General features: G+C 41.1%; 1 protein-coding gene across 1 annotated transcript in view; it reads right to left on the minus strand.

Moving 5' to 3' along the window:
- RTN1 (reticulon 1) overlaps positions 1–14,329 on the minus strand; it is a 246,860-nt gene extending 232,531 nt beyond the window's left edge. Inside the window, exon 1 of the mRNA XM_069596728.1 lies at positions 13,886–14,329. Within this exon, the coding sequence (XP_069452829.1) occupies positions 13,886–14,126 (241 nt within the window). The 5' untranslated portion in view covers positions 14,127–14,329. The remainder of the gene's footprint in view (positions 1–13,885) is intronic.
- Positions 14,330–17,018: the final 2,689 nt, after the last annotated feature.

Below are 17,018 nucleotides of genomic sequence, written 5' to 3' on the forward strand. Positions count from 1 at the left end.
AGCACATTTCTGAAACTAACAAAACAGAGTTTATGGAATGCAGACTTCTTACTTTAGACTCTTCATAATAGACTGTGCTGTAATTATTGCATTAATTTTATATTCTGGGTACGTACATAGGTATCACTATTCAACTACACGGGCTTTCCTGGTGGCTCAGCTGGTAAAGAATCTGCCCGCAAAGCAGGAGACCAGGGTTTGATCCCTGGGTTGAGAAGATCTCCTAGAGAAAGAAATGGCTACCCACTCCAGTATTCTTGCCTGGAGTATTCCATGCACAGAGGAGCCTGGAGGGCTCTGGTCAATAAGGTCTCAAAGAGTGGGACACAACTGAGCAACTAACACTTTCACTTTCATTCAGCTACATACTTTGTGTGTGTATGTGTATCCAAACACACACATACATAGTAAATGCTTAATAAATATTTGTTGAATAAATAAATGGATGATTAAATGAGATTTTATTAAACCATAAAACTACTGCTGCTGTATAAACAGTGATCTACATGAGAGTATCTGGAACTACTGATTTTTTAAGAGTAGGAAGTTATTTAATTCCTCCATCCATAAAAGGTCTCCAGAAAATCCCAGAATTTGTGCCCCAAACGGTATTTGTAAATGCACTTTCCTGAGCAGAGATTCCAAAGTTTTTATCAGATTCTCCAACAGGGATCTGTGATTCTGAAAAGATATTAAATTAATAATCTAATGTATACTGTCTACTATACCTCCTCTGCTATATAAATGACCAGCCCAACTTTGCTTACACACCTCCAGGGATAGGAAACTCACCACCATATGAGGCAATCCAGGCTATTTTCATTTTTCACACCTAACTTCTGGTTGACCACAGCTCCATCTTCCAGAATCATATAGGACACACCCAGTCCCTATGCCATTTGACAGCTCTTTATGTATTTTTAGACAGCTATCGTAACCCACCCTATCTTCTCTTGTGCAGACTGCAAATCCTCAGTTCTTTCAACCAGAGTCCAGGTTTCTGCCACCATCTCTGCTCTGGAGCTCTCAGTACATTCAGGACTCTGCCCAGCCCCAGGTATGGTCACCTCTCAGCTCCTGGCTCTGGGTAAACCGTGAGTTAACAAGACTAACAGTTCTTCACCTGGGGGGAAGCTGGCTTGCCCCGCTAACTGAGAGTTAACTTATGGTTAAATAAAGCTCCTCTATTTTTTATTTATATGTTGCAATTTCACCATGACCCTCCTATTCTATTCATATAAAGAATCCTACTACAAGATTTTATAATTATCCCTGTCAAATTTCCACTTTTTAAGTGTTTATTTTAGCTGAGGGTCCTCTGCATTCCCAAGTTCTGTCATTGCAAGTTTTAGCTACCATCCCCCTTACCCAGCTTCTCTCTCTTGCTCTAGTACAGATAGGTTTTCATCTAGGTTAATGTCTTACAAGAACGCAACTTTCACTACAGAGTCTTTTTATATTTATCCTACATATATAATGTCCAGAGTTTTTGGCTGTACTTTGCAAGAGGGATAAGGAAAAACTGTCTACTCTATCTTTCCAGAAGTGTTCATCTATTTATGGAAGACTTTTAAACCTATAGAGCTGTAAATTAGCCTGCAAGTACCTTCACTTGGCCACAGGGCTGATTAATTTAACATCAGGGGCTGAGGTGAGGGTGAGGTACAGGGGCTGGCTTTCACTGTGATAGCCTCTCTGTGAGAGAAGCAACCTTCCAGGCCCCCAGGCATACCTGGGGTAGCTCCCTGCATTCACTACCCTTCCGCTGAGCTGGAGATTCAGAATAGACCCGGCTTCCATCCTCCACTCAGCTGGCCCCCACGAGCACTTCTCAGCCCTGCTCGAGGCACAGTTCACTCTTTAGGACGTGAAGAATGGGGTGGGCCGCCACTCCAAGTGCACTCTTTGTAGCCAAAATGTTTTCCAATGTGGATGCCAGAACCTGCTTCTGGCCAGCACCGTTCTTCCTCGCTCTCCTGCCATTCCCCACTGAGACTTGGCTGAGGTTCAGCTACGTGCAGTGGTATTTTCTATTGAAACGCCTAGGGCTGAGGTGACAGGATTTTTTCTCAATCTTTATTCTCCTAGACTGCTCTCCTGCATCTGACAGCACTGATCAGGCTTCCTGTTAGTACTTCCTTACAGATATATGCCTGCGTGCTTAGTCACTTTAGTCGTGTCCAGCTCTTCGCGACCCTATGGGCTGTAGCCTGCCATGCTCCTCTGTCCATGGGATTCTCCAGGCAAGAATACTGGAGTGGGTTGCCGTTTCCTCCTCCAGGGGATCTTCCTGACCCAGGGATCGAATCTGCATCTCTATGCCTCCTGCATTGGCAGATGGGTTCTTTAGCACCACCTGGGAAGCCCCTCAGATGTACAGTAATTTGCAATTTGCAGGTATTTCCTAAGGTTATCTCATGTTATCTTCACAACCACAAGGTAGCCAGGACAATGGTATCAAGTCCACTTTATATAGAAGGAACTGAGACATAAAGCAGGTTTGCCCACACTGACACGACAGTAGAGGCCAAAGCCAAGGCAAATGTGTCTTCTCAGTCAAGGCTTGTTCTGAACCATCCATCTCGGCTTCTTTGATACTATGATAATGAGGGTAATTACCACCTGACTGCCAAGCACTCTCCAAGACCTAGGAGCACACACACAGAACCTGAGGCTGAGGCAGCCTTAACACCACTCAGCTAGTATGAGACAAGGAGCACACGCTCTCTTCCTGGCCCTTTGTTCTTTAGTCGCTCAGGCGTGTTCGCCTCTTTGCAACCCCACGGACTGTAGCCCACCAGGCTTCTCTGTCCATGGGACTGTCCAGGTGAGGATCCTGGAGGGGGTTGCCATTTCCTTCTCCAGGGAATCTTCTTGACTAGGAATCAAACCCAGGTCTCCTGCATTGCAGATGGGATCTTTACCAGCTGAATGACCAGGGAAGCCCTCATACTACAAAATCTCTTTCAAAAAACAAAATTATTCTATGGCTTCTCTTCCAATTTTCTAAACCTGTATCTACAATCCTATTATCATCTTCAAAATCCATTCTTTAATATACATTACCAAGTGCAGACTTCCATTCAAATGGCTTTTCTTCATTTTGAGCCCCATATGACAAAAATGAATGTATTATCCTCAACTCTCTGACCAGTTCCCCCTCCCACCCCTCTTTAGCACCGTCATTCTCCCAGCCATAGGCACAGAACCTTAAGAGTTGATTCATTGCCCCCTTCATCCTCCTTGTCCTGTCAGTCACAAAGTCCTGTTGAATATTCTGATGAAGTGCTCAACTTTCCTCCTCTTTCTTTCCAGGTACCTTCCTCTTTATTCTCATGGTTATTTATTCGAGGCTCCGAAACTGATGTTGTTGGTCAACCTTCTTTCAGCAAAAGTGCAGGTTTTAGATCACCCCCATTGAGTTCATCATCTATGCATAACATTTAATCTTCCTAACATAGCTTTCTACAGTCATTCCTCAGTATTCACTGGGAATTGGTTCCAGGACCCTGTGCAGATATCAACATCCATGGATGCTCAAGTCCCTTATATAATATGGTATAGTACAGTCGGCCCTTCTGAAACCAAAGGATGCAGAAGGCTGAATGTATTACCTCACCCAAATATAAACCTTCAAATGCCCCAGAATCCATATAAAAGGAGTCCGAAGTCCTGAATAACATCTCCCCTCCAGAATCTGTCTCCCCGCACCCAAACAGACAGGTTAAGATACCCTAGTCATTGCTCACCTCTATGTCACCACCCATGTCTCTCTCCTCACCTAAAACTGCCTTTCTGCCACTTCTGCTTATTCTATTCTATCCATCCTTTAGGCATATGGTACACTCTACCTTTTTCAAGACACCAGGTCCCCTGTAACTCATAAAATTATGAAATTCCTGCAGCGCTTATAGCTTGTAGCATCCATCCAAGGACCAGACTTGACTCTCGCTTGAGTTGTTTACCTCTGTTTCGTGTGGATTAGTCACATTTCCCATCTAGATAGTAAGCTGGGAGGAATAGAGAGGACATAGCTCATGTTCCTCCATTCCCCACAGCTCCTAGCAAAATGCTGAGCCAGTAAGTCAGGAGGAGGGGAGAGTCAATGTACCAGTGTTTCTTAAAGTTTTGACACGCATTTGGCAGGCTTGTTTCCCCACGGTGAAGTCTGTGAATCACTTCGTGTTATTTTGAAAGCAGGAAGTCTACAAACCACATTTTAAGAAGCACTGATTTTTCGGGATTCATTGAACAATCCATGCCAAAAGGGAGATAGGACATTGCTGTTTACTCTTAGGCATGACAACTAGATCAGCAATCATTTGAATACACATTTTCTGTTGCCCAAGACTTGTTTATAAAAAAATGAAGACTTGCTATGCATAAAACAAAATTCTAGCTACTTTTAAGAATGTGAGATATTCAACAAATTCCCCATATTCAGGAAGCAAGAATTTGTTCTATAGCTGGTTTTATCTCATGTAGTAGATGAGTTAAAAATTTCACTTGGGGATTGGACATGGAAGTTAGAATGCAGAACTAAACTAAAATGTTCCAGCTAAAAATGTAAATCATTAGGCAGCTTAGCAAACATGGTTTTACAGTGAATAATCTGGCATAAATGTACAGTAGGGAGACAGAGGACTAAGGACAGAATCATATGATGCTTTTTGCGATAAGACATTAGTTAATGAATTCCCCAAATATTTTAGAATATATTAAATATTTATGGAATTTGAGTCTGTAGTAAAAAATGAAAAGTATAGTTCAGTAAAAAAGAATAAAACAGATGCTTGCAGATAGCATGTTTTGCATTTAAGGTAATAACTCAATTATATAAAACTGCGTAGTTTTCAAGAAGTAAGTATGTTACATTACGGAGCTTGTCTCAACAACGGAGAATTAAAGAAGAATTTTTTTATAGAATTCTTTTTTAAATTGGAGGATAATTGCTTTACAATGCTGTGTTAGTTTCTACTGTATGACAACATGAATCAGCCATGAGTATACATGTTTCCCCTCCCTCTTGAGTTTACCTTCCACCCCTTCATCCCATTCCTCTAGGTCATCACAGAGCACCAAGCTGAGCTTCCTGTGTTACAGAGCAGCTTTCCACCAGCTATCTAATTTATACATGGTAGAGAAGGCAATGGCACCCTACTCCAGTACTCTTGCCTGGAAAATCCTATGGATGGAGGAGCCTGGTTGGCTGCAGTCCATGGGGTTGCTAAGAGTCAGATATGACTGAGTGACTTCACTTTCACTTTTCACTTTCATGCATTGGAGAAGGAAATGGCAACCCACTCCAGTGCTCTTGCCTGGAGAATCCCAGGGACGAGGGAGCCTGGTGGGCTGCCATCTATGGGGTCGCACAGAGTTGGACACGACTGCAGTGACTTAGCAGCAGCAGCGCATGTATGGCAATACCACTCTCTCAATTTGTCACACCCTCTCCTTCCCCTACTGTGTCCACAAGTCGGTTCTCTATGTCTGTGTCTCCATTCCTGCCTTACAAATAGGTTTATCAGTACCATTTTTCTAGATTCCCTGTAAAGGCCACACAGAGTGGCCTTCCATGGAGAGTACATTTTTTAGGAAGTCAATTTGAAGTTAGCTGTGGTTTTTGTAATCAGCACTATTTCTGATTTCATTTGTATGCTATTCACTCTTAAGCAATATGCCTTCTTTAACAATCACAGGTAAGGTCAGGGGTATTGCTTTCTCTTATGAAGGAATAAAGATCTTGGTATAACACTTTCCATTCTAAGTCTCCTCCAGTAAACAGCAATCTCATTTGTTCTTAAATATCAGTAACTGAGAGGTAATCCATCTCTTTTTCTGAGCAATTCTAATTATCAGAACTTTCTCCTTCATTAAGTTGAAATGTGTTTCTCTGATTTACCTGCTAGTCCCAATTCTGCTTGGTAGTATCACCTCAGTCAAGTCTTTATTTGCTTCATAAGATTTCTTCTAGTATTTGAATATAATACTCATATCTCCTTTCATTCTTTTATTCGGGCTAAAAATTCTTAATTTTTTCAATCATTTCTCAAACAGCAGTTTTTTTCCCCAGAAGCCACACCAATTTAGTCACCTTTCTCTTGCCATACTACAGTTTCTATAAACCATGGCACCTGTCACTCAGTATAACACTACATATTTGGCCTGCCTAGAACAGAATCCAGAACTGCTACCTCATATAATGTGTACCCAAGACTTTCTATTAATATTACCTAAAATTACAGAAGATATTTTAGTAATTTCACCATACCACTAGCTCATATTTAGTTAATTATAGTCCTCAAAGTTCCCATCCTTCACAATGAACTATTTTAAGTTGCATCTCATATACTCGGAACAAATTAAACAGAATTTGCAGAACCCATAGTCAGAAATTTATATTTATGATTTTACAGGCTACTCTTCTTCCCTTGTCTCTATAATTCTGTAACTTTGAAGCCCAAGACACTATGTTCTTTCCTAAACACAACAGCACTGGTTCACTGTACTCTTCAATCTCCGCCACAGTTCTCTGCAATCTCAGTAATCACGTAGGTGATCATTCCACTCCCAGCCTGCCATTCTTCTGGACCTCAATCTTCTGATGACCTTGTCCTCTACTCCATCCCAGTCTTCCAATCTCCTCAATAACTGTACCCCCTCCTTAATCTCCATATCAAATAACATGCTGCTCATATCATCTTTTCTCTGTGCTTCATCGCCTTCTGTCCTCATTCCTCCTCCCCAGATTCCAAGATCAATCAGTAATCTCATTGGCTTGAATGCATCTGCTAACTTCACTTCCACCTTATTTAATTCTCCCTCTACATCACTGGCTCAGATGGTAAAGAATCTGCCTGCAATGCGGGAGACCAGGGTTCAACCTCTGGGTCGGGAAGATCCACTGGAGAAGGGAATGGCAACCCACTCCAGTATTCTTGCCTGGAAAAGTCCATGGACAGAGAAGCTTAGCAAGCTCCAGTCCATGGAGTGGCAAAGAATCGGACACAACTGACTGAGCGTGCGTGCGCACACACACACACACACACACAGGACTTACCATACCTTGACATATATTTTTTATTCTCTGTTTCCCTTCCCTCTTCTCTCCTTTCCTTTTACACACACACACACACACACACACACACACACACAAAGATATATAATTTACTGGAAATAGACTTTCATTTTTCCCTTTCTGTACCATATACTTAGTGCTTAGAACGATGCCTGGAATATAGCGGAAGTTCAATCAATAATAGTGTAATAATGAATGAATTAAACAGTGCTCCCTTGCTGAATTTGATAAAAATGGTTGCTGCTGAAGAGGAACAAAGGCTGGTTGAAAGACTGAATGTGAAGAAGACTTCCTTTTCTCTGTATACCTTTTTGTACCTTTTAAATTTTATTTTTTTAAAACCTTTTTATTTTGTATTGGAGTAGAGACAATTAACAAACTATGTTGTGATAGTTTCAAGTGAACAGCAAAGGGATTCAGCCAACATATACATGTATCCATTCTCCCCCAAACGCCCCTCCTGTCCAGGCTTCCACATGACATTGAGCAGAGTTCCATGTTCTATACAGTACTTGCTGGTTATCCATTTTAAATATAGCAGTATGTACATGTCCATCCCAAACTCCCTAACTCTTCCTTCCCCCATCCTTCCCCACCCCCTCAGCAACCATAAGTCCATTCTCTAAGTCTGTGAGTCTCTGTCTTGTAAGTTCATTCATATCACTTCTTTTTAGATTTCACATGTAAGGGATGCCATACACTATTTCTCCTTTTCTGTCTTACTTCACTCAGTTAAAATATAATATCACATGCATATGCTTCCTATTCCAAAAAGGAATTTTTTAAATTAGAGTAGAAAATTATTTTAGTAAAAAGAATCCACTTTTGGGTTAACATGAAAATCAAGATTTTTAAATAGCAGTGATATTCTCTACCATATCAACAATCTTTTGAAACTTTGTGCCATTTGCAAATTTAAACAGCATGCTTTCTTTCTTTTCAACTAATTTTTACTGGAGTATAGTTGTTTTACAATGGTGTGTTAGTTTCTACTGTACAGCAAAGTGAATCAGCTATACGTATACACATATCCCTCTTTTTTGGATTTCCTTTCCATTTAGGTCATTACAGAGCACTGAATAGAGTTCTCTGAGCTATACAGTAGGTTCTCATTAGTTATCTTTTATATATAGTATCAATAGTGTACATATGTCAATCCTAATCTCTCAGTTCATCCCACTCCCCTCCTTTTCCCTCTTGGTGTCCATGTTTGTTCTCTGCCTCTGTGTCTCTATTTCTGTTTTGCAGGTAAGACCATCTATACCATTTTTCTAGATTCCATATATATGCATTAATATATGACATTTGTTTTTTCTCTTTCTGACTTACTTCACTCTGTAAGACAGTCTCTACATCCAGGTCTCTACAAATGATCCAATTTTAGTCATTTTTGTGGCTGAGTAATACTGACTGACAGACTGTGGTCCACTGGAGAAGGGAATGGCAAACCACTTCAGTATTCTTGCCTTGAGAACCCCATGAACAGTATGAAAAGGCAAAATGATAGGATATTGAAAGAGGAACTCCCCAGGTCAGTAGGTGCCCAATATACTACTGGAGATCAGTGGAGAAATAACTCCACAAAGAATGAAGGGATGGAGCCAAAGCAAAAACAATATCCAGTTGTGGATGTGACTGGTGATAGAAGCAAGGTTTGATGCTGTAAAGACGACAGAGGATGAGATGGCTGGATGGCATCACCGACTTGATGGACATGAGTTTGGGTGAACTCCGGGAGTTGGTGACGGACAGGGAGGCCTGGCGTGCTGCGATTCATGGGGTCGCAAAGAGTCGGACATGACTGAGTGACTTTCACTCACTCACACCCAGTTTAATTATTTATTTTTAAATGATCACCACAATAACTTATAGTGAACTTCCATTATCTCATACAGATATAAGATTAAAGGATTAACTCTCTTAACAACTTTCATATATAACATACAGCACTGTTAATTATACCTGTCATGTTGAACATTATATCCTGAGTACTTAGTTATCTCATCTGGAAGTGTGTACCTTTTGAGTGCCTTCATCCAGTTCTCCCTCCACCCACCAAGCCTCTGACAACTGCAAATCTGATCTCTTTTTCTATGGGTTTGTTTGTTTTCGAAGTATAACTGACCTACAACACTATGTTGGTTCCTGTTACATAACATAGTTGTTCAATATTTGTATACAGTTCAAAATGATCACTATCCATTTTAAATAACATAGGTTAAATATGAATTGAGAAACTCTTCCCTCTCCTTTTTTCATTACTCTCACAAGAACATCTTCCCCAAGCAGTGAGCCTCTCCAGTTCATGTTCTTCTCATTGTTCTTTTTGCCCCAAATATTACTTAAACAAATAAAAATCGGTTGTCTTACATCTTTCGACTATGTTCTTTCACAGAGAGCATTCCTATGTGATATATTAGTCTCTTGAAATAGGTCTTTTATTTTCACTGCTGTCTATATTTTATAGTGCCTTTTCCAAATCTTCCTTAGTCACCACTGAAATAATTTCCTTTAACTTTAAAATAAAAGCACAACTAACTAATACAAGGATCTTTGAGTACTATTCAGCCAGCTATTTCCATAAAGATAGAATTAGCTAGATAGGTAGGTTGATGGATTTTATTTTCCCCCAGCTGTGCACTTTCGGCAACCTATGCTTGTATTTATTTATTCAGTGTTGACCTCAGAAAAGTAACTCACGCCTGTGTGCTAATGTGGTTAGATTGTTATAATACCCTTCTAAACAAGCTTCCAGCAGTGACTTGGGAATAAGGAAAATGAAAAAAAAAAAACTTATTTAACTAAATACTAATGTGAAACAGAAAGATGCACACATTCTAGGAAACCACAACTTGTGTTCCGTACAGATCCTTACACAAAGGAGGCATTCAGAAAATGTTTACTAAATTGAGTTGAATCACAATGGTCTCTCATTTTATAGATAATAAACACTTTCCATAATCCTGGCTATGCAAGATAGACAGTATAGTGAACAAAATAATCTACTCTTTTCCAAATCCTCAAAGTTAGAAGTAGATGAACAGCCTAAAAAAAGAGATGGGAGCAGGAAGGTTTATGCTGTATTTGTGGACAATGATAAGGATGGGGTTTCTGGAACAGTGAGTTCATGAAGAGGAAGTTATGCTGAAAGCTTTGATAAAGTTTATTTATCAATGTATTTTTAGCATATGTGTTTCTACATTTTAATTTAACCAATTTGAATTCCCAATATGAAAGATATGCACAGTAGTTACTGTCAGAAATGTCATTGATTATATCCAGAGTCTATGCCCAGAGAAGTAAATTGCATTAGAAACTCTTATTTTCTTAAAGGTTCTGTAAAATACTGTAAAAGTAAGTGTAGTGTTCCTTCCCATTTCAACAGAATTGCAGTTTTCTTAAAAGATGAAAGAAAACAGAAGATTAAAATCTATACCTTCTGAAGAGGATTGCTGGAAATGACTCCAAATAAAAAATACTTACACATCTATCAAACATATCCACAAGAAAAGCGTCAATCTAGCCTCTATGTGAATTTTAAAATATGATTGGTAATATGTGTGGTACAATTTATGATATTAAACAGAATAAACACAGCATATATAAACATTTCTGAAAAGTATTTAAATCATGATAGATTAAGAACAGTTTTTCCAATGGAGTATCATATTCAGCATTTGAAAATTATGAGTACTGTGGTCCAAGTAAATTAGGAAAATTTCTCTTTCTCTGTCCCTCTTCCTCCCTTCTTTCTCTCTCCCTGTCACCCCTAACTCAGCAATCATCTAGAAATTAAAGGTAAATTGTCTATAGGTCAATATCACTAAAGCAAATCATCACACTGGGCTAATTTCTCCAGGCCATTCTCAATTCTCTTATTCATTTTGCCTTCCATGCATGAATCAGTCAATGAGTTAATTTCTAAAGTGGCCAATGAATTAACATCTTACCATTGCATTTTGTTCAAATGTTCTATTTTAAATTCTTCCTTTAAACAAAGGGCCATTCTTCTATCCTTGTGTTATTGTATGCTCCTTTTGAATAGTTTTCAGGAATAAAATAACTGATCATGAAAAAACAAAACAGTTGCTCTTAACACCCTTTGTATAATGTTACTAGATGATGGCACTGATTCATGATTAACAGCCTAACATGTTGTAGCCTACACATGGTGCATTAAAGGTTCCCTTGGAAACAGACATATCATACGCCCATTATCAATTTGACATTAAAAATTGTAGCCTTAGAATAAAGCGTTACTTTTTGTTGAGAACATTTTCATCCCACTAAAGAGACAGAAGCAATGAGAATACCTGGAAATACAGTACTGATGGAGTTTTATCGTGCAATGCTAATGATATTTAAACATATATTCATTCCAGGACATCACAGAGAAATATTTTTAGAAATGTTTCTTCAAAAACTTTAATTACCATCAATGTATAAAAATGAATCACAGAATTTCTGTCCAGATGGCATGATTAGTGGTGTTTTTCAGGGGAAAAAAAAGTTTTAAAACATCAATATCTGCCTTACATTTTAGAATTCCATTTGAAAAAGAAACATAATTTGTTTACAGTGTATCACACTCAACCTCTAAGTTACTTCTTAGTTTGAGTCCCAAAGAGCATCATTCTTTTAAAAAAGCAAAATTATGAGCTTAATAGGCTTCCTCTGGATTTTGTCCCTGATTAAGTTGAGGATACACCTGCTAACTTTACTTAATTGCAATAGAACTGTTAAAATAACAGATAAGGAAGCTGGCCCAGATTTTATTTAATTTTTTTTCAAGATCTAGTAATTTATTTAGATATCATTTCTGGCATCTAGGCCTCTTATAACAGCCCATACTGAATACTGAATGCAAACTGAAAACACTAAATAATCAATAAATATATGACAAATTCCTTCAAGCAGCAATAAATAAACTTTAAATTTTCTGTATAAATTGCAAACTTATGCTTTGTCCCCCTTCCTTCATTCTTTTCCCATCCAAACTCAGCATTATGTTTAATTTTACTAATATATTTGTTGCCTAGGATAGGAAATCCCTAATATATTTAACAAACTATTTCTATAATAATAGTAATAATGTTAAATATTGCAAATGCCTACTTTGTCACAATTGTTAAAAGCATTTTATATAGATCAACTATTTTAGTGGATAGTATGTTATTGAGAGGAAGCTAAGCTTCCCCTCCTTAGTTCACCTGACCCTGATCACACCAATGAGAGGTGGGCAATGTTTATAAATGATTTATTTTGATGATGGTGGATAAAGGTTCTGTACTAGGAGCTACTCTCAACGAAGAATGCTGATGGTAAATCAACCAAAAAAGTACCTTCCTTTTTCTATTAGGTTTGCCATCTTCTTTTTCATTTAGATTAAGTTGAGATCTTAGTCGGAAATCCTCCCTTCCCCCATATAATAACTAATACTGGACAAACGGGGTTGTCTGCTTTTGAGTCTGTCTTTTTTCTTTTTTGTTTGTATATGGTCTTTTTCTTTTCCCTTCAGAATGTTTTATTCAAAACATTCCCTCAATCTCCTTTCCTCAGCTCAAATCTTTTATACTAGGGCATAATCAAGACTACCTAAAGCACTCCATGTGACCCTTAAGAGAGGCAGTGGCTTAAGAAAAGGGTTCCCCTAAATCAGCTGCCAAGAACAAGAATGCCAGTCCCGCCCCCATTCCGTTCCCCCAGGATCACCTAGCACCCGGCCTTCAAAAGCTACATCTCCAAAACTACACAACTCTCATTCCACCCGGCAAAGCTTTCTCGGAGAACTACACAACACAGCACCCTCCCCTCCCCGCTCCTTGGAAACACGGAGTTCCCTGAGTCGGCAGTCCCACCCCAAAGCTCGTTTCAGGCATCCTTTGGGCAGGATGCTTCAAGATCTCAGGTCTCCGCTGGGATCCAGTTCAGAAGGTGAAGGTGGAGGGCGGACAAACCCAGGGCAATTTCGTAACGCCCTCGCTGGTTCAGACTGCTGGCAAACTGTGCCTCCTAGCTACACCCACCGCGACTCAACAATCTCTAGCACCGCAGCCAGCGGCCGCTCTAAATTAGGGTTCCAAGTTCCAAAGCTCCCTTCGAGGTGGGAGCATTGGGGAGCTGAAAATGAAGGATTCTGGGCGGGGGACCGGCACAGCTCCCAACCTTCTGGCTTCGCAGTCCCTCCGGAATTAAACACACCTCGGCGTTTCAGTTTAGTGTGCGGTGAGCTAGAGGAGGGGAAGGGAAATGGGAGGAAGTAGGGTGTGGCGACTCTCGGAGGTTAAGGAAAGGGAGAGTTAAAGTCACATCTCTGCCCTAGATCGAGCCGGGTCTAGGGGCAGCGGGCCTGCCGGTCGCTTTGTCGTCAGCTTCCCCTGTCGCGGGAGCGAGCCCTGCAAGCAAACACGCCCCCCGACCAAATCGTCCCAACTGGCCAAGCGGGCCCTACAGCCCCCAGTCCCAAGGAAGAAACTTGTACACAGGCGCGCCAGCAGCTAGGATGCTGCGGTTTGTCTCTGAGGACAACTTCGAAAGCCAGAAAAATAACCATAACGAAATAAAAGGATCAATAGTATTTTGTTTTCTTCTGAGCCTTTGGAAACTAAAATAAAATTTCTGTTCCTACCAGTCATTTAATATTTACAGGCGCCTGTGGCGAAGGGAGTGGGGGCGGGGACGGATTAAGGTTGGTCCTGAAGATAGAGAACGCAAAGTAGGTGCATAGGTGAGTTGAAGAGAAGGGGGCCGGCTAGGGGACCAGAGTCCCAGGCGCCATTTGCGGGGCAGCGGCGCCGCCCGCCTTACCTGTGGATGCAGTTTCCATGGCAACGGGCGGCGGCCGGGCGGGGCCCGAGCCCAGTTCCCGCGGCGCAGCTTCGGCGACCCCGGCGCCCAGCCCGGGTCCCGGCTCCCCCGCCAGCGTCTCGGGCTTGGCTCCTTTCGGCGTCACCGCTTCGTCCTCCCCCTCCCCCCGGCCCCCGAACCACTGGGACCCGGGGCCGGCCAGCGGCAGCAGCTCGTCTCGGGGATCCGGCGGCGCGGCCATGGCTGGCAGTTCCCCGGGCGCGGCGACAGCGGCTTGGCGGGGCCGAGGTGCAGAGACTGGGTGGGCGGGCGGGCGCTCGCTGCTGCTGCCCCCGCCGGGACTCGGGGCTTGGGGAGGCTGCGGTGTGAGCGCCGCCGCCGCCGCTGCAACTCCGGCCGAGCTGCTGCCTATCGCTCTCGGCGCTTCAGCTCCTCCTCCTCCTCCCCCTCTTCCTCCCGGCCCCGCGGCGGCCTCTGCCCGCGCTCCTCCTCCTCCTCCTGGCGCCGCCGCCGCGGCCGCCTCGCTACTCCCAAGCCTGTTATTACGCAGGTGAAAAAGGCCTGCTCGGTCCGAGTCTTCCTTTGCACACGTCAGCCCCCGGCCTGCTAATGGCAGGCCTCGATTTAGGAGCTGTGCCAAATCCACTTGAATCTTCCTCTCAGGTGGGGAGGAACCAGAGGATGAGCAGGTAGAAGCAGCCCCTAGCTGAAACGTGACTGATTAGGCAAGCTGGCCACCCAACTCATAAAGTTAAACCTGGACTGGTGTCCTGGGACCCGAGTCAAAGAACGGAAACTGGAGCCATCAAGGCCACAGTTCTGAGGGTGACCAGTATCATCTGTGGATGGGGACTGGTCTTGGCGGGGAGGGGTGGAAGTGGGGGTTGACAGATGGGAGACGAGAGAATCTGCAACCCTGGGGTTAAATTTGCATCCTTAAACTATTTCCAAGACAACCAAAAATAGTGGAGTACAGGAAAGAGCTATCAGGATAGCCTCCGAAAAAAAGCTTACCAGACTTCACTACTACCAGCACTGAGGGCGAATAAGACAGCAATGGGCAGGACAAAAACAACTTATGTTTCCTTGCAGAAACCTTGAGCCAAAGCCATACAGATTATAAGCTGTCTGTGCAGCCTGCTTTCTTTGAGAAGCTGGACATTCCGGGAAGCTTGCTGCTGCTTCCCTCGCCCCCATTTTCCTTTACAGCTCTCTGATAAGATGGAAGATACCTGACAGATAAACAGAAACTCAGAGAAAGGAAGTGACTTGGCTTATAATCTATTATTCCTATGTTTAGATATATCTTTTCAAACAAGACTTGTGCTTTATTGGTTCCTAAACTGTCTATGAAATGATGTGGTTGGAAAAAATAATAACACACAGGGTGGAGGACTAAGCCCATGCACTGCTCCTTCTCTAGAAAAGGTGGGGCCCGGGGCAAGCTTCCTTGAGGCTTGTGGAACTGCTAAGCCACTATAGACATGCTGAGGATTTCGTATATGTCAATTTTCATGTATTCCAAGGCCAACTTCAGCACCATGCAGATACTCCTCAAAAAGGCTGAAAGTTAAAAGCCTGAATTCTGCCCAACCCTTTGTTCTATTCAGTGACTAATTAAGAGAAAATGTGTTCACTCAATAGAGAATATACTTGGCCTCCTAGGGCCAGATACCCCTGGGAATGTGATGATCATCAATATTTTACATTGTTGGTATCTTCAAAACTTATGATAGACGTGTCCATTGGCTCAATTGTGGTGATAGCTTCACAGATGTGTACATATGTTGAAATTCCTAAGTTCATTTACTATAAATATGTGTGATTCAGTGTTTGTCAATTTTACCTCAATAAAGCTATTTTTTAAAGTTACCCCCTTCAACAATAACAAACAAAAATTGGTTATCCTGAAACATCAGGGTTTTCCAAATCTTTTCATGGGGAAAAAAATGAGCCTGTTTAAGAAATCTTTAAGGTGAAAAGCTATTACACTGCTCTCTTTCCATGAAGATTAATCCTTTCACATATCAGGAGGCATTTGTGAGTTTTTTTTCAAATCTATTATTTAGAACATCAGAAATACCAGATGGAAATTTCTCACAATTTCATTATTGACAACATGCCAAAAATACAGAAAACTAATGATTTAATATCAAGTGGTTATCAATGAGTACTGAATATTTGAGAATTTTATGGTAAGTGAATTACATACAGAATTATATGGAGAATGTTATTTTGTTTCTCTGACAAACATTAGTGAAAGTCAGCACTTAGAAAAACTGAAGAAATTATGCAAGCCTCAAAACTTCCTTATAACTAAATTGATAAGGAGTTTGGGGATATGATTCCAAATCTTTTTCATATTTCATCAGATACTGATCAATACTCTAATTGAGAATGTGTGGAAGAAATAGCCAGTTAAAGTATATTCAGATTCTAATTGTTAGAGAAAATTGAAATGTTCCATTTTGATTGAAAAATTTCATTTCCATTTACCATTTAATTGAAATTCTGCTTTGATAAATTATTCTGTTTTGCTCTGCTGAAAAGAGGTGTTCACAATGCTTAGTTTTAGCAATTTTCACAACTGTCTTTATTCATTACATTCTACCTCTGGATGTGGACAAATAATTATCTATTTGGGTGAAGAAATTTTCAGGTTTATGCTATGATTTGAAATTACCAGTGTCTCTCAGTTTCATTTATTTTACATTTGCACCCCTGTGAACTAACAAAGCTTGACTCATTTGAAGATGTATGGACATAATACCTAGGTAACAATGGGATTCCAGGGCTTGCAGAGTTGCTCTAAGTTATGAGTTTTTCCAAAATGCTTTTGAGACAAAGAAAGACAGAGTTGGCACTTTTAAAGGATTCAGAGCAAGGAGAGTTGAGACAAAAGAACTGTCAGGTTTTGTCTTAAGCTATTGTTTTTTGGAAGAGAAGTTTTGTTCACTGTTTCAAAAGAAGGAATCTGGTGAAGAGCACTTAACACTAGCTTCTTAACTTAGACCAAAGCTTATATTATGGGGAAAGGAGTGTGGGGACATGCAGAAATAGCATCACAAGTAACACTTTAACCAAATGAAGTCCTTTCCAGCCTCAAAATGAAATTTAGTTGTTCTGTGCCTAA

The sequence above is a fragment of the Ovis canadensis genome, chromosome 7 (genome assembly GCF_042477335.2).
Source record: "Ovis canadensis isolate MfBH-ARS-UI-01 breed Bighorn chromosome 7, ARS-UI_OviCan_v2, whole genome shotgun sequence".
NCBI classification, from domain to species: domain Eukaryota; kingdom Metazoa; phylum Chordata; class Mammalia; order Artiodactyla; family Bovidae; genus Ovis; species Ovis canadensis.